Source organism: Phasianus colchicus, chromosome 28 (assembly GCF_987193195.1).
Source record: "Phasianus colchicus chromosome 28, bPhaCol1.hap1.1, whole genome shotgun sequence".
In the NCBI taxonomy this organism is placed as follows: Eukaryota; Metazoa; Chordata; class Aves; order Galliformes; family Phasianidae; genus Phasianus; species Phasianus colchicus.
In genome coordinates this window covers 2,295,469-2,320,420 of record NC_143463.1, presented here as the reverse complement: position 1 = coordinate 2,320,420, position 24,952 = coordinate 2,295,469, and the positions used below count along the sequence as shown (strand labels likewise).

The 24,952-nt window shown below is 50.0% G+C and overlaps 1 protein-coding gene across 1 annotated transcript in view; it reads left to right on the top strand.

The window, feature by feature from the left end:
* The window catches only part of ADAMTS10 (ADAM metallopeptidase with thrombospondin type 1 motif 10), a 50,275-nt gene that overhangs the window by 2,942 nt on the left and 22,381 nt on the right, over positions 1-24,952 (top strand). The window contains exons 2-8 of the mRNA XM_031604612.2: positions 7,840-8,174; positions 13,085-13,449; positions 18,919-19,078; positions 20,100-20,317; positions 21,537-21,620; positions 22,070-22,215; positions 24,895-24,938. Coding sequence (XP_031460472.2) covers positions 8,087-8,174; positions 13,085-13,449; positions 18,919-19,078; positions 20,100-20,317; positions 21,537-21,620; positions 22,070-22,215; positions 24,895-24,938 — 1,105 coding nt within the window. The 5' untranslated portion in view covers positions 7,840-8,086. The remainder of the gene's footprint in view (positions 1-7,839; positions 8,175-13,084; positions 13,450-18,918; positions 19,079-20,099; positions 20,318-21,536; positions 21,621-22,069; positions 22,216-24,894; positions 24,939-24,952) is intronic.

The following is a 24,952-nucleotide window of genomic DNA, read 5'->3' as shown; positions in this document are numbered from 1 at the left end:
CAAGACTTCACCCCAAAGTGGCTTCAGTCAAAACCATGGAATCACTGCTTCATCCCTATCGGGTTTAGCATCTCCTTACTCCCACTGCAATTGGGCACAGATAAGTGTGCTGGGTGGCCTTTGGACTGCAGCCTTCTCCTTAGGAAGCCACATATGCTCATGAGATGGCACGTTCTGTTGCGCTGTGCCATAACCCACCAAATCCAAACCATCTGGGCCATATGTTTCCCCAAACAGAGAACCTGGAGCTGGAGAAAAGGAGCATATAAACTCTCTGGACAGCAAATCTCTTGGAGCTTGTACATGGGATCCAGAGAACTGGAAGTGAGCTGCAGATCTTCTGGAGCTATGAGGGCTGGAGATAGTCCACAGCCCAGTGTGGGCTTCAAGAGCTCATCCTGATGCAGAGTTCCCACAGTGTTCCTCTATGGGAATGTGTCCTGTGGTCTGTGGGTACTGTCACTGTCACAGTACAAAGAGGGGGGCCCATGCTCAGATGGTCTCCTCTTAGATCCCTTTCTCTGTGTCACCAGATGTAGCTGCTTCTCTCATTTCCTGGGAGAAGAGCCTGGTCCAAGCTGATCTTTCTGCTTCAGTGCCTCTCCGTGCAGCTCACTGCACTTCCCCAGGCCAGTTCTGAGTGTGATCCCATGGGAACAGCCTGAGTTTCGTGATCCAAACCTGACCTAATGTCAGTTATCCCTGTTCTGAGTGGGGGTGGGATCTCAGTGAGTCCCTTCCAACTGCAGTCATCCTTTGTTCCAGAGTGGCAGGACCAAGCATAAAACCAAATACAAAACCATGGGTGCATGGCATACCCAGATTTGTTGGTGGAGCACGACAGCATGCAGACAGCATCACAGGGAGCACGTGGGTGCCAAGCACCAACCTGCACATAGCAGTGGTGACATCCATGTGGGCTGCCCAGCTGTGCATGAACACTGGCAGTCCCAGCCTTGTGCATGTGGCCATCACGTGTGTTCTTACATGTGTGGTATCAGCGTGTAATTGGCAAGGGCGTCATGCAGTAGGCAAAGTGAACTTCTTTTAACGACTGCTCAGCCGTCTTTTTACTTCTGCTGTTCTGTCCGTGGCTGAAGCCAGCAAGGAGAGTGGTGGCAGGGGGCCAGCAAGTCTGGGTCACATGGAGCAGCTCCAAACCATTGCATAAGTCCGTCTGAAAGCGGACCTGCATGAGAACTGGTAGAGTCGTCTCCTGCAAGCAGAAGTCCAAGGCTGTGCTGCATGGTAGCACCTTGCCTTGGGCTGGTTCAGCAGTATCTGGGCTCAGCCCTGCGGCTTGCACTGCCCCAGGCCCAGCACCCCTCCCTGATGATGCTACGTGCTGGCACTTCTCTAATGCTTTCCTGTTGAGGACCTCCGAGCATTTTACCACACTTGGAGAATTGCAGTGACCCCAGCTTTCCAGATAGGGCCAGATCCTTATGTAACAGAGAGATAGGATTTCCAGAAAGCAGAGCTGTCGGTGTCAGAGAGAAGCTGGGGCTCCCGACTCTCCACTCCTGTGCCTTTGCTTTGTACTGGGTTCCTTTTGCCCCTTTGCTGGTGGAGTTAATAATCCCACTGGATTTTGGAGCGAGCGAAGGGGCAATTCATTCCTTTCCTCACTAAGATTGCCCTGAATAGACTCGACTGTAAAACAATTCTTGTGTTTAAAAAAAAAAAAAAAAAAAAACACTCCCACACAGTACTGGAGAGAGCCCAAAACCCTATGAAGCTTTGCTTGTACAAAGGGATGGAGGGTGTGCCCAGTTTGAGCACGGCAGGGCCTGGCGCAGCACAGAGCAGGGGCAGTAGGAAGGCAGTGAGGGTATCCCCAGCCCCGCAGTGCTGCAGTGGGATGGAGACGTGGGTTTGTACCCCTCACTGCTTGGGTTCAGCCTGACAGAGTCAGTCTGCATCCTGGTACTGCTGGTGGACACTTTTGGATGGGATTTGGTCTCGTTTTAATGCCACAAAATCAGATTTTCTTAGCTGGGCAAATTCCAAATGTGGCCCCAAATGTGGGGATTGGTGCCTGCAAAGGATCGAGTGGGGTGTGCTGTGATGGTGTGCTGTGGGTGCCCCGAGCCTGTGGAAAGGGGACAGACAAAGTTCTCTCTCTGCTGTGTAGTGGAGCACGGGGATGGATGCAAGTGGATCTGAAGGGGTTGCTGCAGAGCTGAGCACTGACCATCCCATGGCTGCAAGCTGCTGTTTTCTGGTGAATGATGATAACTGCGTGTTTGTTTCGAATTCTTTGCCTGCCATGCCCCCAGAGAGGCCCATCTTGGAGCTGATTGAGGTTCAAGATCTTGTTTTCAGTTCTGCAGATCTGTGACTTTAACCCATTTTTCCCATTCTGCAGTGGTCCTAGAAGTGAGCTGACAGCTAACACTGATTTCTCTGTTTTTAACCCGTAACTGTATTCCAGAGCTGAGGAATGACTTCCCAGTGGAAACCCTGTCACGCTGGCAGGCTGACTGCAAAACAATTTCTGCCATCTGCAAATCAGCAAGTTTCCAACCGAGCAATCCCTGCAGATATTTCTTGGGAACATCAGGGCAGCCTCTCGTTCAGGGCCAGGAGATGTCAGGAAGCTCTGCACCCTCCCACGTGCTCAGCATCCCTGATGCTGGATATGCAGCAGGCAGAGTGGGAGCAATGCTTTTTGCTCCGTCCTACAGGACATGCAGGGACCTGCTGGGTAATGGGAGATGGCTGCACACCATGGGAAGTCATCCTGACACTGAGGAGCAAGCAGGCAGCTGCCAGGAGGGAAGAATCTGTGGATTTCGACAGTTTGGGGTGTGCAAAGCCCAAGGAGATCAAGGGAGGTAGAAAAGACCAGAGGTGATTTGGGGACATGACTGAAGGAGATATCCCCTCTGACCACACTGTGCAAATAGTCCCATCCATGCCCGGCTGTAAGGGCTGAGCTGTGACTTTGTGCTGGAGCACTGCCTGGCAGATGCTGCATTTTCCTCCTGTCTGGACCAAGAAGCTGCTGAATTAGGCTTGCAGGTGGCCCTAGATTGCAAAAAGGCAACTAATTTTCCTTGAAGATACTGTGTTTTGTTATAGTTTTTTTCTATATCTGGCTGGAGACATCTGACCACATGCATTCTTACACCAAAAAGGTTGATCTGGGTAACATGGGGAGGCTTTCTTTCTGGCTGCCTTGGGGTGCAAGGAGAAGACATCATATGGCCCTGTATATGGCCCATATTTCCCCACACTCTTCAATGCAGGATGGCCCCATGCAGATACTGCTTGCCCTTGAACAGACCCATGGATGCCATGGAGCTGTGCCATGAATCTCTTGTTCACCTCCACCACGCACACAGGGAGCCAAGCACCTTGGTCACCTCTGATGAAGGTCCCTGTGGTCACGGAGCAAGAAGCTGGCCTGTGGTGAGGGGCCATGCAAAATGGCCAACCACACAGTTAGGGCTAAAGTAGAAAATGAGAATCACAGCACAGAGCTTTGGCACTGGGAGAGACCTCAGGGTGGGTTCCTTTCTGGTAAATGGGGATTGCTGCAGGGTCAGCTGCAAGGAAGGATACCCAGGAGACCCAGGCAGAGCTGCCTAGCAAAGCTCAGCAGGGCTTTTAAAGCATTCCAATCCTCAATTAAATAATTTCCTCCACACTTGCACTTTATCTGAGCCACCTGTGTGTGCTCACACTTGTAGGCATCTGGAGATGGGGATGGTGTTCTAGGTATCCCCGTTGCTGTCCCCAGCATCACTCAGTGTGGCAGATTACAAGTGGCAGGAATGTGGTGGTTTGCATTAGGCCATGTCCCCTGAGCAGAGCAGCATAGGTTGAAGTCGGGACAGTCGGTGGAGACCACACGGAGTTCTGCTCCTGCCCTGCGGCAGTATTTGCAGTACAGATTTCAGCCAAGGGTTTCCAGCCAAAACTTGCGGGCCTCCGTGAAGCAGCAAGAGCAGGTGAAAAGAGGGCTGCTTTTATGGAAAACCTGGCCATTTTGGGATCAAATTCCATGAGCTACAGGCACTGCGAAGTCCACGTGAGTGGTGGGCATGTCTGAGGGGTCTTTGCATTTGTGGGGCCGCATATTGCAGCTGGGCTGTGCTTCTTCCTGGGTGTGTGATACTATGCTGGTGGTTGGGTTGGGGCTGCAGCTGGCCACGCTACGGAATGTGGCATCGCATCCTCAGAGTGGATGAGAAGTGCCATTAGTCCCATTTTACAGCAAACACCAGATCCACACAAGCACGGGGCTTGAGGACAGTGAGTGGCCAGGGATCAGAGTGTTTTGAGCTTAGAATGCCTTGCCCAAAGTGATGCAAGATGTAGGTAAAGGAGCCAAGTCATATAAATCCCATGTTAGCCCCTCATCCTGGGACTATCCCTCCTATGAACACTGTGTGCTATTGTCAATGCACAGCAGCTTTCATTCATTCGTTAATGCTGTTGCTGATAGCAGAGGTCAGAATCACTCTGCTGGGTGAAGCCGACTCACAGCCCTGCTCTCACTACATGCTGGGGAGGATGTGTTGGTGGAAGGGCTGGGGAGGGGAAGGGGGTGCACTGCAAGTATTTCCTCCCACTGGGGAATGCTGGAAGCAGAGATCTGTGTTTGTATTTATTTCTCTCTCAAAAAGGGAAAAGGACACCTGAGCTCATCATTTGCAGAAGTTGGATGAGAAACCTGGAACCCGCCGGGCCCTGCATCTTTAAAAGCATTTAAATTCCTCTTTTCTGCACTAGGAGGCACCTTGAACCTTCCTCTTGGCCCTGACCAGGGCCCATCTGCTTCCTATTACCTTCCCATAAAGCTGCCTCACCAGCCAAAAAGCCAGGCTTTCAGGGAATTCTGTCTGCAGCCCCGATGTTGAAATTAGTAACAGTTGTCATCTGTTTTTCTTTTTTCTCTTTTCTTTCTTCCAGCTTGAATTTTAACCCCCCTGCTTCCTTCCCCCCTTTTTTGAGTGTTTTTGGTGTCGGAAGAGGAAACCTTGAGCCCAGCCACCGGCTCGAGCCCCATCACCTCTCTGCAGTCCTTGCTCTGTGTCCCCGCTGTCCCCAGGGCGGGCAGCAGCTCGGCGTGCCGGCAGCTCAGCCCACGGGTTCACGCAGTGAAGCCACCTTGGCAATGGGAGCAGGGAGCGTCAGCCGCTCGCGGGGCCCCTGCCAAGGACAACGAATTCCTTGGGAAGGAGCAAATCACAACCGGCCCAAGCGAGGGAGGCACGAGACCGGGAGAGGTGACCCCATAGCCTGGGCCTCATTCAATTACAGCCAGTCCGTCCCAATGCAAAGCCGTTGTGTCCTCCAGAGTGTCTGATCGCTGCCCTTCGGGAAGCAAAATGTGAAAGTGAGGTTATGGAAAACTTTGTACATGCCGAAGACGCCATGGAGAACTCGTCCTTGCTGCTTACTTGCTCTCTCTTCTGTGTCTTGGGTCTGTCTCGTGCGTGGCACAGCCTCCTCGGGGTCTTGGAAGTCAGTGGGATGTGTGTTCCCTTTGCTGTGTGTAGGAATTGGAGCAGGAGCCCTTCCCCCCAGCAGCTTACGGGAACGTTGCAGCTGTAATTCCGAACACGTGGCGCTCGGACCGGAGCTCCTTCCCGAGGTCAGGGGGCTGCGGGCTCCCAGCGCTCGGGGCTGGAGGCTGTGCAGGGTGGGCAGAGGGGAGGAGAGATTGCTGCTGCTCTTCGGGGTCGTGGGGAGGAGGTAGGACAGGAAATAATGACATCCTGGAGGAAGCTAGTTCGACAGCTGAAAAACACAAAAAATGAGTAGTAGAAAACCCAGGAGAAAATACACTTCAGCTGAGCGGCTTTCTGTCCGCAGACCTTGGAGTGGTGACAGAATTGGAGAGCTGGAATCTCAAGCTTTAATAGATTCTGAAAAATGCTGACTTAGGAGAGCGCTGCAGCATGCCGGGCTTTGGTTTCGCCTTCTGCTTTTCTCAGTTTGCTTCCTGCAGGGAGCGGGGACGAGCCAGCCTGCACTACTGCTGCCCTCACCTTGCCCTCCCTGCTGGGGACATGGCAGGGGACAGCCTGCACTGAGCGGCTGTGATCTCAGAGACCTGCAGTACTCACATCAGCATCTCCATGTCGTGGTGGCAGAGGGCAGAAAGACCTGCCAAGCCTCCTGCCTTTGCTTCCTGCTTCCATGTGCTGAGCAAGAGCAGCTCGAGAGAGGATTTAGAGGGCTGATCTCCACTTGGTTCTTGTGGTGGATGATGGTTTGTGCAGTCTTTGAGGCAGTGGCTGTGGGTCTCCTGCTCTGGGGGTACCAGCCCAAGGCACTGCTGATGGACTTTGGCCATTTGTGACTGTAAATCAACAGATATAAACCTTAACATTTAAACTTAAGAGCTCAGAATTGTGACTTAGACACGCACAGTTAATCCTCCCAACATTTTTATCTGGTAGAGAAATACAATTAACTTCTTTAGATTAATTACTGGAGCAGGAATCATCTCTGCTTTATTCTCATGCCTCACCTGTGCATTCGGGAGCATCGTTCCATTGGAGTATCACCGACAGCATATCAAAGATGGGAGAGCAGAACTAGAAATAAGTTACAGTCTCCCTTGAGGGCAAGAGGTGAAGAGGTCTATGAGGAGGGATGGAGGCTCTCCTGCCTGCAGCCTGGCTGGTAGTTAGGCATTGCTTTTCAAAATCCACCAGAACAGAGTGAAGCAGTGGTTGGTAACATTATTCCAAGTGTTTCCTTGCTGGGATAAAGACCACACAGAGGCCACTGCTGTTGGTGCCTTTGCAAAACCCACCATCCTTCCATCTCCAGCCAAACCTTGTGCACGTTCCCAAGTGCACCTTTCTTGAGCCTATCCCGTGATGCTCAGGCTCTGAAGCCGCTGCAGAGCTGAAGGCAGGCTTTGGGATGGGCTCATCCATTGCTTCTCTGCAGTGCTCTGTGGAAACATCTGTCTTGTGCTCGGTGGCTTCTCCCAGGCAGAGCATTGCTCTTCGGATACTTGGGATTCTCCAGGCGGGAGATATGTGCCATATTCATTGCATACGTCATCTGATCACTGGATAGAAATGAAAACCACAGGCTTTATGCAACTCTCCAGCTCTATGTGAGTTCTGTATAATTGCCTCAGACTGAGTGGAAATTATCTGCAAGCCAAAAATCTTTCACTGAAGCAATTAGCAAATCATTTTAAATAACAAATACAATTGGAATCTCATGATCCATTTATGGATAGAGCTGAGGGTAAGGGTGAGTTCACTGAATGGGTTCTTTGTTTTGAATCACTTTTCTAGGTTTAGCTAATGTTCTCAGAGAGCAAGTGCTCTTCTCTCAGTGCAGTGATGATCATTAAAGCGTGTTCTGAAGCCAGGGAAATTGAAATAGGGGTTTTAGATCACTTCTTGCTACCACTCTTAATGCTTTCATTTTGTATTTTCCTTTTTAAGAAATCAGGTAACTGAGATCAGGTAACCATTCATTCTTCCTTGTGGGCATTGTGGGCATTGGCAGCAGGACAAAAGGCTCCCATTTATTTTGAGCCTCCTTTCCTCCTGCAGTGTAAGCCAGACACCAGTCCCCTCAACCCACTTCACACTGCTGGAGTGTTGCAAGGCTGTACTGAGCAGAGTGCTCAGACAGCAGGATAACTTGGCTTTCTGATGCTGTGAACTGACTTGGTTAATTGCATTTGCATTTTCTTCCCATTCTTTTCTTGCCTTTCCATTTCTCTTAAGCTGACTCTTCTCAAAATCCTGGATTTCCTTGTTGCACTCTTTTCTCCCTCAATCCTTCTATTCCATCCCCTCTCCTCTCCATCCCCTCTCCTCTCCTATTCATTTGTCACTCTTTCTTCTGCAGGGCAATGTGGGGCAATGCCACCAAGAGCCTTTGACTCCAATTAGCCCATGTTGGCTCCAATTGCGCCTGGGCACAGCTGCTGCAAAGCCACTGTCAGCCTTGCTGCTTTGGGGAGTGGCTGAGGATGCCTGTGGAAGAACCGAGGACTCCTGTCTCTACATAAGCGGTGGCCGAGAGAGAGACATGTGGGGACAGCGCCCTTCCAGCCGGTACAATATTCCCTGCACTGAGACAAGCGTCGCTAACTATGGCCATCGCTTGGAGGCTTCTCATATGGACTGTTACCTTCACCACCACCGTCTGCAGTTTTCGGGGTTACATGTTCCAGTCTCAAGGTAGGAAGCGGGGAGGGAGCTGGATCTGCCTGACCCTAAGGGAGGCATTAGGGTGATGCTGTGCTGGGGAGGGGGTGGAAGCAGCCTGACCTCTGCTCTGCTGCGTGTACTGCAGCCGGATGCCTACTGCTGCTCTTGCAGGTGTTTTCCTTTGACCTACGAGGAAAGGATGTGTTTTGCTCCCAAATGTTATGCTCCTTGACTTTTTGTGGAATTCCAAGTCACTGGGTCTTGTGTAGGATGATGGCCACGTAAAGGCTTAGGAGGCAGATGGGTTCATGGTAGCAATGCCTTCCCACTCAGCTGCAGTGAAGCATCTTTGTGTAAGTAGAGGTTTTGCTGCATGTAGGAGGTCTGTGTGCTTTGCACATGCAGAGGTGGAGATCTCTGCTGTAGGCACAAGTGTTTTGCATAGCTATGGCCTGGATGGTCATGTGCTGCTGGAGGAGCAGTTTGAGGTGTGCATACATGTTTCTCTAAGTGCTACTGTTAGTGAATGCTCAGATCTGCTCAAACGTGGGCATTCTGTACCTGTCTTACATGTCTTAAACGTAAGTTATTGCAAGGAAAGCAGAATGTGGGTGTCCTGCACATTGGTAGCTTTATATCATTGGACATGATTTTATTCCATGTTAGGAGTGAATAGACTGGAAGGTTAAGTGGGCAACGCTGTTCTGAGCCCTGAGTGCCAATGCAGCGTGGATGGGTTATGCAGGGTAAATTGCTGATACTAATTTTCTTTTGTGACCATTTCTTAAGAGATGAATACTACCATCAGTTATTAGGGGTAAGGAGAAGGCTGTGAAACTGGACATTTATCCATACAGGATGTTAATATCCAACCATAATTTTCTATACACTTTGTTTGTGAAACACTTATACCCAGTATGCCAAAGATAAATGCAGGAGGGCAAAGTCAGTGGTAGGCTCAGGGTAATACAGTGTCATCCAGTTGTGGTTACAATGGCTGGGTTATCTTGTGAATCCAAACTGGAAAGAAGCACAGAGGGAACCCAAAGCCATGTACTGTCTGGTTCTGAGTACCATCTTGTTGGGGCACCATGTTATTGTGGCTTGCACTGGGTAAAATACAATGCAGTCAGCTGCAGAGCTGTGTGCCGTGCAGGCGCTGTGCAACGTGCACCATTATAGAGGCAGATTTTCTTTAATCTGAAATAAACGCGGTTTCTGGTCCTTCCAGCCAAAGCCTCTGGCAGTGCCTGTTGGGACTGTTCTGGGCCTCCTGCGTCTGTCAGCTCGCACCTCCCTCCATCTGCACCGCTGTGCTCACAGCACTAGCGACGCTCTGATGGTGGCTTTGCTGCCAGATCGCCTCCATACAGACTCAGAGCAGTCCTGATCCTCTTTGCTCACCAAAGACACACCTCAGCCTGAGCCCCTGGGCTTGCTGTACGTCTGTGCTATCCTGGATCTGGAGCAAGAGTGGGCAGTAGGCTGGGCTCAGCCCCGGTGGTGCCAGAGCTTGCAGCCAATCTCCTCCCCATCCCATGGGTCAGGTTGCCCCATGGGCCCCTCTCACTGTCAGAGTGCTTTTTTAGGATCCTTGCATCCCAAACAAACAGTGTCAGGCTGCTAGCAGTGCTCAACACTTCACACTGCTGAGGGAGTAAGTACATAATCCTCACAACACTCTTTCAAGAGGGTGAGACACTGCTATCTTCCCTTAGCAGTTGGAGGCATGGAGATTAAAGGCCAACGTTTTCAACAAGCCGCTGATTTTAGCCAGAGCAACTTGCCCAGGCAGTCCAACAAGCCAGCGATGCAGCAGGATTCACGTGCCTCATACGCAGGCTCCAGATCAGTGTATTTATTTTATGCAGGGAAAAGATTAAGGTATTACAGTCATAAGCTGTAATTATGTATGTGGGAAACAGCAGCCCAACGTTGAAGGCCTCTACATGTCAGCAGAGATGTAACGAGATTCAGAAGGTAAACAACGTCTCGTGTAAACTCAGGCTGCGGTTTTGAACAATGCAGGGAATTGCAGCTGGGGTGGTTGAGTGTGGATTCGGCACATAGCCTCTGTTGCTCAATGGTTTTTCATCAAAAGGCATTTTTTTCCTAGTGCCTTATTTTAATCTTAGTGATAGATTATACATTCCCTGTTTTACAGGACATGAGGTGAGGGTAATCTCACTGCTCCAGGCTCGCATACCACTCGGTGGACCCACGGAATATGTGTTGAGACTGCTGCAGTTCCAGGGCAGCTTGAGGCCACAAATCCCAGAGTGTTTTCCCAAATCATCCTTTCTAAATTGTGTCTGGGCTGCAGCTGGGGCTCCTCTTTGCTCTGGTGACAAGATGAGAGCAAACATCTGCTTCCTTTTCATCCTTTAAGTGGCTCTGTAATGACAGCGGCAGTGATGAGAGCATACAAGGAGGGAACAAAATCCTCCCTCCTTGGCTTTCACCTCTGCTCTCCTTTTTGTTTACCTTACCCCCTACCTTGTCTGGGCTTCTGCTTCCCCTTCTGCATGTCTTTGTCCCCATCAGGAGTGGGGCAGCTCTCCTCACCCCTATCTCTGTCTCCACAATCTCTCCTTTCCCCGCTGGGTGCCCAGCACTGGGCAGGCTTTCCTGCAAGAAAGGCTTTTTATAGTATCTCTTCTGAAGCAGTGTGACAGCTCTCTGGAAACACCAGGCTGCTTATCACCAGTGCAAAGCTGTCTGATAAGCAGATGCAATACTGTACATTTCAAGCCAAGATCTATTAATACAGCATGAAGTGGCTGAGGGGGCAGAAGGATCATGATGGCTTTTCTGGAAGGAAGGAAGGAAGAAAGGAAGGAAGGAAAGGTCAAGCAGAGCTGTTATTGATGTTGGGAAATCCTAGTATGAATTGTAGCATGGAGGACAGTGTGACCAAGGCAGGGATGAGTAAATGGTGGACTAAGGGAACATCTGTTATGCTGTTGGGTGGACATGAAATGAGTGCATAGGCTAGGGAGTAAAAGATCCCTATCTCTTAGAGCTTCATCTAATCTTTTACTTTTTTTAGAGGAGAGAAAAGAACCAGTTGTAACGCTGGATGAAGACACTGTCGTCTTCCTTGTGTCGAAAGTTTCATTATTTCTTCCTTTTCCCACTCTAAAGCATCCATCCCAAAAGCATCCATATGATGTAGGGCACTACTCTCAGCTCTATCCCATGTATCATTTGCATGGTGACATCCCTGAGGATGCATGGTGTCAAGCACAACAAGAGCAGACTGTCACACACAACCTGAGCCCCAAATCCTGATCACTACTCCCTCCTAAATGAAACTTGAAGGTCAGAATCAGGGTCCCAGACCCTTTCTAGACACTGGGTGCACAAATCTCCTTCCAAGATTCTATTTTGCTACCCACGTGGACTGCAGAAAGGGAAAAACAAGACACTCCTGATAGCAAATTTTTCCACACCCGAGGTCATTGCTTAAAAACAAGTAGTCATATTTGTTTGCCTGGCTGCATCACACACAAGGCGGTGTGATGCAGGGGAAGCTGGAGCACAGGAAGTTAACAACCTAATAGTTTCTTCTGGCTTGTTGAGCCAAGGGAGAGGTGCCAGAAGAGCTTATGGTTTGGAAGGTTGGGAGCTAACCCCTAAACCGAGCTGGTGTGAAGGACCATCCCATTAGTGGTGGCCAAGGAAACCACTCGGTCAAGCTCCCACACTGGAAAACATGCTAGAGGGAAAGGAAACTTTCCAGTGCTGCCATGTGGTAAGAGTGTAATTTGGAGTTCAAATTTATGATGGCTGGGAAGGCTTTGAAGATGGGTGCTGTGGAGCCAGGCAAAATGCACCCACCCCACAGCAGCCTGGCCTCCCTGTTTGCTCAGGAAACAGCTACACATAGAATGCAGGAAGCACAGTGATGTTCTTCCAGCATGAAGAGGGCAGATCCTCTCCCACTCTATAAGCAAATCTCCAACCCTTGGGCTTAAGAAAAAAAGCGCTATGAGTGGAGAGCTATCCTACTCAGTGCATGATTTTTTGTGTCTTCTGCTGAAGCCTTCAGTCTTGAGGCTGCCAGATACAGCTAGACTTCTGCTCAGACCCACTCTGTAGACATTTTGCTAAAAAAAAACCGTGAGATTTCTGTAGAGCTTGCAGAATGCCAATTTCTTTGACAGCCAGAAGTGCTGTGCAAGTGTACTCAGATGCTTCGGAGAGTGACCTTGTCAAAGTACATTTCCTAAGTGGTACGAGACATCCTCAAAAGCTCAAGTGCCCCAAGAGGAGGTGCTAAGCCAAGATTATACTGTAGGGCACTGAGCTGGTGAGCTGTGATGGTGCAATAGATACAGGCCTGGTTGGAGACTCAGATTTTGCTGCCTTTTTAGCACAGCTGGGGAGTTCTGGGCACCCAATATGTTATTTTGATTGCAAGAACACTGTCTTGGTGCATCTTAGGAGGATGTCTCATACCTAGTGTATTAATGCAGCTGTGATCATGGTTTATGTTCTGTATGCTGGGAGTCCTAGAGAATCCCAAGGATCACACAGACTGAACAGAGAAGAGAATCCAGTTATCATATCCCTGCTGTGCTACAGTTTGAAATCCCTTATCTTTCTGCCTATCTTTGTTTTAGATGCCTCTTGCAAGCTGTCACAAGTGAGCTTGGTCCCTCCATCAGGCTGGAGGGAAACCATGTGGCTGCTCTGATGCCACAAGCAGCTAGAAAGTCCTAGAGGGCTGCAAGGGGCTGAGCACAGAGCTTTTGTCCTGCTGATGCATGTTTTGTTTGCAGAAGGTCGGTGTGAGACTGCTGGAAGCACAATGGCTACTTGACAGAATTCCCAGGGTCAGGATCCTGCCCTGGCTGTGACTCTGTGCTGAAACTGTTGGGTGTTTTGCTATGACTCTTGGCAGAATGTCATTCCTCCTTTTTGCTTTTCCTCCCCAGAGGAGTTCCTTTCCAGCCTCGATCACTATGAAATTGCGTTCCCCATCCAAGTGGACCAGAACGGGGACTTCCTCACCTTTGACATGAGGAGCCAGCTGAAGCAACGCCCTCGGCGCAGTCTGGGCTCCTTGCCCTACGAGCCATCGGAGCAGCAGGTTTTCTACAAAGTCTCTGCCCATCGAACCCAGTTCCTCCTCAACTTGACACTGCACTCCAACCTGCTGGCTGAGCACTTCACAGTCGAATACTGGAAGCGAGATGGTGTGGACTGGCAGCATGATTTCCATGAGGATTGCCACTATGCGGGCCACCTGCAGGATCAGTACCTGAACTCAAAGGTCGCCATCAGCAACTGCAATGGACTGGTGAGTCACCTCAATTTGCTCATCCAAGGGCCACTCTGACAACCAGAGCTACCCATGAAGCAGAACAGATTACAGCTTCTTTGATATTTGGTGTAGAAACTCCGTTTGGGTTCCAGCAGATGGATTCATGGTGGAGAGAAAGGCCTGAGATCAGTGTTAAAATATAACGCTGCAAAGTGGCAGCAAAAGTCAGCTGAGGGTGAAGGCATGTTTCCTTATTACATTTGTGACCCATGTTGAGATCCAGTTCCTACCAAAGTCAGTTAGGATTTTTCCATTGATTTTAACTGGCATGGAATAATCCAAGCTTTAGACCGTTGTTACAGTTCCCATAGAACTCCCACAGAACTTCCAACAGTAGCAGCAATAGATCTATTTTATATATAGTGCTGGCAAAGAAGAAGTGCAGCAGGATAGAAGTTTCATGTCACAACCGAGAGCATGAGAAGTGCTTTCAGTTCCTTGTAACTGCACATCCATTCCTGGGGTTGCTAGTCCCCTCTGCCCAGATTCCAGGAGCTGAAAACATAGTTTCTGGGGGGGAAAAAACTTGAGATATAACCAGTATTTTTCAATATAAAGAGAGAATACCAAGTGGGGACAAGATGGCATGCCTCAAATCAGCAAAGCTGCTTCAGAGGAGGAGGAAATGATCTGTTCTGCATGTTCCCAACAGCTAGGATTAGACATCATGGTCTTAAATTTATCAAGAAAGCTTAATGGTAGATGGTAGTACTAAGGATGGCTGAGGTTTCTTGAAGAGTGCATGCCTCAACATCATTGGAGATCTTTACAGACAGGCCAGACAAATGCCTCTCAAAAATACCCTGGGTATGATTCATTAGCTCTTTCAGCGCTTGTTAAGGAATTTCATCCTTATTTTTCTGTGATTTTCTGATATTTTTGGTTCACACAGCACATTTCAAGACCTACCAGATGGAGGGATGGAGCAAACATCCCTGTTAGTGAATCCCAAGGATGATGGCTGCCTTGGAGGAGCAACATGTAGAAATAGACTCTCTAGGCCAGATCCATATTTGTGCTATAGCCCCACCACTTAGCAGCATTCTAGCAGTGTGGAAGAGCTTCCAAATGGGAATGAATTTGCATTTGATTTATTGCTAAATCACATTGCCAGAACAGTGCTGTGGGTTATTAACAGAAATGAGAATCTGACTCATTATATCAGAGAGTCTAATGTTTCCATCTCACAGCCAAAAATCAGAGTTGCATAAATTCTTGGTTCCTGAGTTAGCCTTTTGTTTAGATACGGGACTTCTGCTGAAGTCCTAGATAATTTACTGATGTTCTAAAAAGAAGAGTCAAAGGGTAGCTGAACATTGCTAGCCAGAAGTGATCCAGCGTTAGTCTACCTCGTGCTTCAGAGGGCACCAAAAGCAGAGCAAGCAATGGCCCGGCTGCACTTATGCTGGAATATTTTAGTCCACAGATGATCTAGCTCTGGAGAGATACCAGGGATTGTCTGGGAAATGCAGCCAGGCACAAAGAGGTACAGGGGGTCATCCAGCAGCCTCTCTTTTTTCTGAACTCTGTTCTCCTGTCGTGAAGTGCTACAGGCATCAGCAAGGAGGATCATCAGGCTTCATAAGGACAGCAGGGCCAGGAAATTGGCCAAGGGGAGACTGGTGCCTTTAGCTGCTAGAGTGGGGCTGCACTTCCACTCGAGCAGACCTGTGTACCCAGAGGTGCTAATCACTTCTGAATGAGTAGCAGCCAAACCCTCCTGGCTCACTCCTGCTGTCCTGCAGCCTCCATGCAGCACCAGTTCTGCTTAGCAGGGGATAGGTGAGAACAGAAGATCCCAGAGGACTCCTAGATGATGCAAATGAGGCTGTGTTCTGGTGTTAAATGGATGCAGGCTGGGACCAGTGCTGGTTATGGGGTGCAAAAAAGAAGAGGAAAGGGATGACTCCACAAAAGGTCCCAACACAAAGGCATGAAAATGGGTAATAAGTGTCAAGCCATGTCCAACTCCAACATCCTTGTACAATTTATGTGTAGCTCTGTAAAATGCATTGTGCTCAAATGCTTGCAACCCAGCTGCCAATAGGTTCACTCCCATCGATAGGATGAGAGGTAAGGACCTTAAGCTGTGCCAAGAAAGATTTGGGTTGGATTTTAGAAACAATTTCTTCTCAGAAAGAGTGATGATGCATTGACACAGGCTGTCAGGGAAGTGGTGGGGTTACTGTCCCTGGAGGTGTTTGAGAACCGTGGAGATGTGGCACTGATGGACATGGACAGTGGGCATGGTGGGAAAGGTTGAGGTCAGGCCTGGGGATGTGAGAGGTCTTTTCCGATCATAATGACTATGGAATCTCTCACACTGTGTGACTCCAGCCCTCCCGCCATGCCCATGTGCAGCAGGCCTCAGAGCGGGATACAACTCACCCAGGCTTAACTGAGGGCAAAGGGCAAAATGGCCAATTTCCCAAAACATCAGAGCCACGAGCTGCCAGCAGGGCCCAGAACAAAGCATCTGGAGCCTGCAGGAGCAGCCCAGGGAAGCCTGGGTTCAGCAGAGCTGTGTCTGTACAACAGCCGGAGGGCTCACATCCTCCAGTCAGCAGATCGCAGCTATAGGCATAAACAACCTCAGGAGAGAAATGTGCCTGTCTCTCCTCTTGCGTCAGAGCTCCTCAAAGGCTGGTTCTCAGCCCTTGGTGTCTGCTTCCGTCTGCACTGCCCTCCTGAATTCAGTGGGGAAGACGAGATGTTTGGAGCTGGGCAGATGGCCCCGCTGCCGGGCTGACGTCAGCTGTGAGTGCATGTGAGGGGAGGTGGACGGGCCAAGCTGCAGTGCCTTTCCGAAGCGTGGTTGTAAGCTAATAGAATAAACCATCCCTGCTCTGCAGCTGACCTGGGTGAATCACAGACAGGATATCCAGCTCAGCTCCCCCACAAACCACAGAGATCTCTCTCAGGGCCTCTCGCCGCCTGCTTTCAACACGCATGTGTCACGTCCACCACCCAGACCTCAGCGCTTGGCCTGCGGGGTCAGAGTCCCGTGACAGCAGAGCTTCACTCCTGCAGAATCACAGGACCTCTTATACGCCCCAAGGAAGCTACAGATCACAGTGTCCGGGTGGCTGGGAAGGGCCTTTTCCCAGTAGCTCCTGGTTTGCAGGCAGGATGTGCTCTCCCCTCCTGCTGCTCTGCCCCAAGCCGGCAGTGACCTCCTTCTCCCCGTCCCGCAATGCCGGCAGCCAGCTGGCTTCGCAGGCCGACACTCAGCTTTCCGCCGCAGCCCTCGCCAGGCTAACCTCACAGTACCTCGCTTGTGTTTGAAAAGGTGGAGCGGAGCCAAGAGCAACAGGGCCTGGTGCAGGAGGAAATCCCCCGGCACTCTGGAGATGGGGACTTTGCCGCGCGCACACTGCCCCGATTCAGCTTTTGTAGCAGGGAGGGAGGTGGGGAGAGACCCATTGCGGAGGCAGCAACCACCTTGGAGAGGCTCTCCCCGCTTGCCTGGCAGTAATGCTGTTACACGGATGGTTCGTTACGTGTAAGGACCTCGAGATGTTTTGCAGTGATCTGTTTCCCCATGCCCGAATAGCAGATCCTGTCCCTGTTGTGCCACGTGCCATCCTGTTGTGTGACATCCCATCACTGGGGGTCTGTGCACCCAGAGTGGGAAGATGGCCAGAGGATAATAAGGCTGAGACTCTGGGTATACTCTAGGTCTGCTTGAGCAAAGCCAGGAAGATTCATGCCTTGGTTTCTCATTGGTAAAGTTGGGCTCCATCAAAACAGGGGTGGCCAGCAGGGACAGGGAGGTGATTGTTCCCCTCTGCTCTGCTCTTGTAAGGCCCCATCTGCAGCACTGTGTCCAAGTGTGGAGCCCCCAGTACAGAAAAGACAGGGAGCTGTTGGAGAGGGTCCAGAGGAGCCACAAAGATGAGCAGGGGCTGCAGCACCTCCCCTATGAGGACAGGCTGAAGGAGCTGGGCTTGTTCAGCCTGGAAAAAGAAGGCTGCGGGGTGAATCATTGCAGCATTTCAGTACCTAAAGGGAGCCTACAAACAGGAGGGGAATCAACTCTTTGGGAGGGTAGATAACTGCAGTATGAGGGGAAATGGTTTGAAGTTGAGGGAGGGGAGATTTAGGTTGGACGTCAGAGGGAAATTCTTTACAGAGAGAGTGGTGAGGTGCTGGAACAGCTGCCCAGAGAGGCTGTGGATGCCCTGTCCCTGGAGGTGTTCAAGGCCAGGTTGGATGGAGCTTTGGGCAGCCTGGTCTAGCATTAGGTGGGAAGGTTGGTGGCCCTGCATGAGGCAGGCGGTTGGAGATTCATGATCCTTGAGGTCCCTTCCAACCCTGGCAATTCTGTGATTCTGTAATACGTCCATTTTTTGGAGGTGAGACTGAATGATCACAGAATCACAGAATTGTAGGGGTTGGAAGGGACCTCCAGAGATCATCGAGTCCAACCCCCTGCCAAAGCATGTACCCTACACCAGGTCGCACAAGTAGGCATCCAGGCGGGTCTTGAATATCTCCAGAGAAGGAGACCCCACAACGATGAGACTCCACAATGATGAGTTTCTGCATGTTACTTTAGGCTGAAGGAACCTTTTTATGTTGCCCAAACCTTTTATGTAGAGGCAAAGCTTGCTGCAAGGGTAGGACCAGCCAGAGAAGAGCAGCTGATGAATGGGGTTGCCCATCCTGCTGGTGGCTGCTCCCACTGGTTGTTGTGGTCTCCCAAGGAAATCCATTGGCAGAAGGCAAAGTCTGGGCTTATAGCCCTGATTTGTTCATTCAGAGATGGGAGAACAACAACAAAAAATATATCTGAATAGCTAAATCAAAAAACGCAGGAGCAGGAACAAAGTCGTCTGATAGAAATGGATATTGGGGTGTAAAAGGGGAAGTGGTAGCTGCAGGATTGTAGGCTGCAGGGAAAAGTTCTGGCTGAAAATCTCAATGAAAATCAGACTTCACATTGCAAAGGTTCAACATTTCACAAAAGCCTCTGACCATCCACACTCCTCTGCAGATCTGTGCCTGAGTTTCCCAGCTGGTGTTAAGGTCCTAAGCAGCATCCAAAGGCTTCTGGGTGAGGCTGAAAAGCAAAGGAGGTAGCTCTCACTGCTGAGTTGTGCTGATACGTGAAGACATGGTACTTAGGATCCCACAGACAGATCCTAATTAGATCTTAATTAGGTCAATGTATGGAATAGAAGACAATTTTGCAAGGAATGAGTGTGATTTTCTGTGAACTTCAGTGTGGATGTCCTGGGGCATCCATGAGCAGCTGGCTTGGTTTGCTTTGGTCCATAGCTTTGTATGATTCAGTGTTTGTGCATAAACGAAGGAATCTTGCATGTTCTCTCAACTATTTGTCAGTTCCCAGAAATTCAGGGACTAACCATCAGAACGTTCGTCATGAGAAGCCACTAGTCACCCATTTCTCTCCCTACCTCCTCTGTTTCTTTCCTTTCACAGCACGGGGTAATAGTTGCAGATGAGGAGGAATATTTCATCGAACCGCTGAGCCCAGGAGCCAACGTCAGCACAGGGAATGAGGGCAAGGGCAGCCCCCACGTTGTGTACAAGCGATCATCCCTCCAGTACCCACACATGGATGCAGCCTGCGGCGTGCTAGGTATCTGTGCCCACCAAATGTCTTCAGTCCATCCCAGTGCAGGCTGGGAAAGTCAATGCTGTCCTCTATGGCAAATAGACAAATCCACCCTCTTGCATTTAAGAAAGTTTTATTTATGTATTTACTTCTACCCATGCTAAGCATTTCTGGTGGCCTGGTCTTTGGAATACTCTTGTACTCTCTTCTTCACAGCAGGGCCTTTAGATTTGTAAATAGAGGGTGGAATTGAGAAAAAAATTCTCTCTTATTGTTCTTACAAAAATCCTCCCAGATTTGGCCAATTTAGGATTGAGAAATCATAATTCACAAATGCTCAGCCTCTTCCCCGCATGCCTGTGCCCTTCTTGTTCCTGCCAGAGTTCAGTCTGTGTCCCAGAGCCTTGGTGAAGCCCCTGGCCCCTGTGGCACCCAGGCTCTCCAAGTACAGTGCGATCCTGCATCAGAGCAGAGGAGGTTGCAGCCAGCTCTCCCCACTGCACAGTAGTGCTGTAAGCCCCACAGACAGCTCTCCTGCCCTATAGTGGGACTCAAGCCGTGGGGCAGAGCTGACAGCCCCACTGGGGACATCTCTGCAGTCAGGTTGGTAGCGCATGAAGCCTGGAGCTCAATCCTACAAACCTGCTGCTGCTTTGGAGGCTGCAGCCATGTCTGCGGAGGAAAAGCCAAGTCCTAAATTCAGGTCCTGGCAGGAAAAGGAAAGAGGAAATGATCTGCAGTGGCTTTATTGTCAGATTATGTCTGTGTAGTTTCTAAATCCACACAGCTCTTCCCCATGACGGAGCCGAGGGCAGAGCCCTGCCATAGAGCAGCAGTGGAGGTGCTGCCTGCAGCGGGGTGGGCACAGGCAGGAGGGCAACAGGATGCCAGCAGAGCCCCTGGGAATGCTCAGCACAAGAACAGGGCTGGGTGCATGCTGGGTCCATACAGAGCCTTGCAATGCCTTTCATTCCCAGCACCAAAACCAAGCTATCTACCCCTCACCTCTGTGATTTTGCAGCAGCCAAATTTCTTTCCTCTTCAGATGAGAAGCCCTGGAAGGGGAGGCACTGGTGGCTGAGGACACTGAAGCCATCCCCACTGAAGCCATCAGGCAACCACAGCCAGCGAGGCCAGCTGCCCCTGAAGAGATCCGTCAGCACAGAGCGCTACGTGGAGACCCTGGTGGTGGCTGACAAAATGATGGTGGGGTACCACGGCCGGCGGGACATAGAGCAGTACATCCTGGCCATCATGAATATTGTAAGTGTTATAACCACATCATGGAGCTTGGGGAGCCCAGAGGCTTGCGTACCCAGCAACATAGAGAAAGCTGAGTAAAGCCTGTTCTGAACCCCGTAACTCTGGGTTTGGCAAAGGGTGAGACATCTTTTCCTGTGAGATGATGAGTGGTATGGAGGGAGCACAGTGGAGAAGTGAGATCTGTTCCAAGATTGTAGTGCTCCTTCCCAGGCAACAATCCTGAAATGCTGCCACTGTCCCAGAGCAGTGATACTCCGAAGCCTGCAGGGACTGTGTGTTGTACATTGGGAGGCACTTCAGGAGAGCTAAACTCTGGCCTCTGTGACCACACTAGGCCAGATCTAGACTGGGAGAACAAAGCCCTTTCTTTGAACAGCATCTCTCATCTCAAATTAGCAATGCAAATGGAGCCAGCCAAGCTGAGAGACACATGGGAAAGCATAAGGACAGTCAGCTCTCACGCCTGGGGGCTGATCAGTGTGAGGGGTAGGGAGAAGTACCCCCTGATCTTCCATACAGCTCTGCCTGTGTCTCTGAGTTACCACAGAGGAGCTTCCTCTGCAGCATCACGTTGAGGTCATCGCTGGCAGCAGGATGCCAGGCTAGATGCATTAACAGCTTCGACTGGTCATGCTGAGTCCTCCTGTGAGGTGAGATGAGTTTGGAGGTTATCCATCAAACCTATGAAAGACCCTCTTGTGATAGTTCTTTGTCCTGTCCTCTGTAGGATCTCTTTTCATGGTTTGCTCTGTTTGCATTTCTAAAGCAGATGCCAGATTTGAAAACAATACAGTTTCAAACTGTTTCATCTGCTGTAAAACACCCACCGTGTGGCAGCAGATTTCTGGGAGATGCTGTCTCGTTCCCTGCTGACAGGCAGCCAGTACAGCTCCATCCCTAAAGCTGCATAATGCCAGAGCCACAGAGCTTCCACAACCTAAGGGGCAAGGTGTAGGTGCTGCAGGATTCCATCTTCACCATTCTAATCTCTCCAGGAAACACCAAGATCTGAACAAGTTATAGGAGGTTTTGCAATCCAAATAGTAACATGGAGTCTCATTCGCATTTCTGCTTTCTTTCGGATTGTGTTTACACCCTTCAGCAATGCTGTTTTCCCATTTGGGTGCCCAACATGTGCCCACCTTCCAGCTGCCTGCCCCATCACTCTGCTACTGAGCTCATTTTTAAGACTCGTCTTTTCTTGTTTCTTGGAGGTCAGGTTGCCAAACTTTTCCAGGACTCGAGTCTGGGCAATATTGTCAATATCCTGGTGACTCGGCTGATTCTCCTCACTGAGGATCAGGTAAGCTGGGCTTTGCTGAGCTGCTTGCATTGTGCTACTGCACTCCCTCTGGGGAACTGTGTGCTCCCTCTGGATGTTATCCTAGGAAATCCCCCCATCCCATGCAGTCTTCTGGGTGCACATGCTCCCAAAGGCAGCTGGAAACTGGTTTCAAGCTGTGGGAAGATGGGACCCTAGGATAAGGTGGCTTTTGAGAGACTTAAGTAGTTTTAATAACCCTGAAGGGGACATGGTTTAGTGGGTATGGGTTGATGGTTGGACTTGATGATCTTAGACATCTTTTCCAATCTTAATGATTCCATGATTCTAAAAAGTCGTGCTCCCTCCTGGTGTCTGTGAAGGGGGGTGGGTATCTGGACTGGTTTCAGTGTTCTGCTGGCATGGAAATCATCAGTGCCTTCACATCAGAGCTTCTCTGGGAACATGCTGTTATATTGCTTCTATTCCAGCCCACACTGGAGATTAACCACCACGCTGGGAAATCGCTCGACAGCTTCTGCAAATGGCAGAAATCCATTGTGAACAGGAACGGCAATGGGAATGCTATCCCTGAAAATGGCATAGCTAACCACGACACCGCGGTGCTGATCACCAGGTAAGGAAGCTCCCAACCTTGGCAGCGCTCTCTTCCACCTCCATCCACGTAATTCATCCAAGACATCCTTCCGTTCATTCCCCAACAAGCTGGCTTGGCAGTAGCTGACCCTTCAGCCCAGCTGCCTGCCTGTTCTGCTGCAGCAGTGCAGATTACTGCAGTTCAGATAACCATCATCCATCCTCCAATGTCTTCTCTCCATGTCGTTGTGTTCACAAAGAGCTTAGTTTGCAGCCATGGATATTTGTGCACCAGTGTGTCCATAGAGCAGAATGTACAGCAGTGCGCATTGCAGGTGGGACTACACCCCAGAGCAACCTGCTGAGTCAGAGAGCCCAACCTGCTTCCTCTGTGAAGGATGGAGAAGAGAAAACAAGCGTGATTTGAGCATCATGACAATGGCAGAGGGTCTCCAGCCAACATAGGATCTGATTTCCCTCATGTTGCATGCCTACATGTAGGACTGATCTCTCTCCTTTGTAGCTGGTAGATCTCCCTTGAATTGACTTCATCTCATCTAAGAAGACCAGTCCTAGAGGTGCCTGCCTGTCCCCACTCCTGTACAAATGGCCTGGGTCAGTAAGTACCCATCCCTGGAAACTCTCAAGGTCAGGCTGGATTAGGCTTTGAGCACCTTGACTGAGTGTAGGTATCTGTGCTCACTGCAGAGGAGTTGAACCAGATGGCCTTTAAAGGTCCTTTCCAACTCTATGATTCTGTGAAGTTAAGCTGGATGCTGAACTAGACCACTCCCAAGTTGGATGAAAGCATCTGAACCTTCACACATGGCACAAATAATCCCCATTGAAATAACTGTGTGCCTGATCCTGGAACAGCAGAGGGTATGAAAGGAAGGACAGAGAATGCTGACAGGAAAACTGGAAGAATGGAGGCCATGGAGAGGACAGCTGTGAGGATGGAGGGCACCAGGAAGCAGCTCTCAGCACCCAGGCACCCTGGGTACCAGAGAGCCACTGCTTGACTGGTGGGGCAGGGACCGTATAAGATTTAGTCACCCCTATTAAGTGATGGGTCCATGTGCATCCCGTGAGCCCATACAGCGCTCATGGGGAGCAAACAGAGCACCCCCTTGGCCCTAATCTCATCCTCCCAGAGCTGTAGCATCTGCTTTTCCTCCACACATGTGGGACATAAGTGCAGACTCCGAATTCTTCAGCTTCACACCAGATGTTTGAGCTAACCCTCAGCCACTCGCCGCCCAGCTTGGACAGCACCAGCACATCCGGCTGTGTTGCTCATAAATTCCTGATAACATCTTGCTGAGCTGTGGGCTTTTTGCTCTCGTGGAGACGTGTCGAATCGGAGCCTCGGAAGGCTTTCACGGATCCGCTCGAAACAAAGCAACAAATGTTTTTCACTTGTTTGGCTTCCTGCCGGAGGTGAGAGCTTTGGACACTTTGAGAGAGCACCGGGGGCCAAAGGGACAGGAGTCATCATCAGGAACATGCTGCAATTAACCCCCTGTGTGCTGCCACTTTGCTTCCTTCCTGCTTTCATTCCCCTGAGTCCACCAGGAGTGGTGTCAGAAGGTCAACTGCCCGTTCAGGAGTCCCAAAAGTCACATCACAGTCAGCGCCCTCAGTGTCATGCACCCAAATCACACTTGGGTTGAAATGCACCTCATGGCCAAGGAGCAGCACCCACCACCCAGCTGTTCTCTATGTGGATTTAAACTTAGTGTTGCCAAAGCTTTGCAAAAACCCAAATATTTGAGTCTGCCCTTCACACAAAGAGCATGGAGAAGGAATGTAAACAGAGACAGGGAGGGCATGCAGCTCATCTCTACGTGTAAACAACAACATTCACTCTCTGGCCTAAGCTCCATCTTCTGGAGGTGCTGCTGGTGTCCCATTGCAAGGATGTTGCCTTTCAGCTGGGAGGAAATCATACTTTGCTGTCCTCGTTTAGCTTTTCCTCATTTGCAGCTAATGATGTGCAAACAGTCAGTTCCTTGATGCAATGGCTGGAAGTCCAGGCCAGGAACAGAGGAAAGAGTCATTTTGAATCAACCCATATTGAATTTGTTTGGAAAACTCTCAGTAAAGAATGAAGCTGAGAAAAAAAAGAAAAAGATCATTTAAGAAAATCGCATTACCATTATAATGAAACTAAAGTGAATTTTGAAGTGAAACAATTTCAAACAAAAAATGTGTGTTGTTTAAAAAAATAAATAAATCAAAGCTGCGTGTTCAACTGATAGGATTTAATGTGACAGGTCTGAGTGTGCAGACACAAAGTCCTCATCAGTCAAGGCAGTTCCATGAGCCTGATCCTCCCCGAAGGGAAGTGCCTGGCTCACAGCAATGTGCTGGATGCTCGTGAGCAGCACTGGGCCATCCAGCCAAACCCACAAAGCTTCAGAGCTGCTGGCTCACTGTGTTTCATCAAAACCCCACCTCTGACCCCATCCAGTGTTGCTCAGTAGTTAAGTGACCCATACGTCAGAGCTATCCTTAAAAGAACACCGCGCGTCTCAGCCTGGGAGTGTTGCAAAATATGGATCTGAGGCATCTCTTACCTGTTGCAGTCTGTACTTTCTTTGCCAGAAGTGTTGCATGAGCTATTTTGTATGTGAATCATTGAGAAGCGTTTGCGAAAGATTTTGGAGTTGCCGACATTGTGCATGTTCTTCATGCCGCCTTCTCCTTCTCTTTGCAGATACGACATTTGCATCTACAAGAATAAGCCCTGTGGCACACTGGGTAGGTAGGATTTT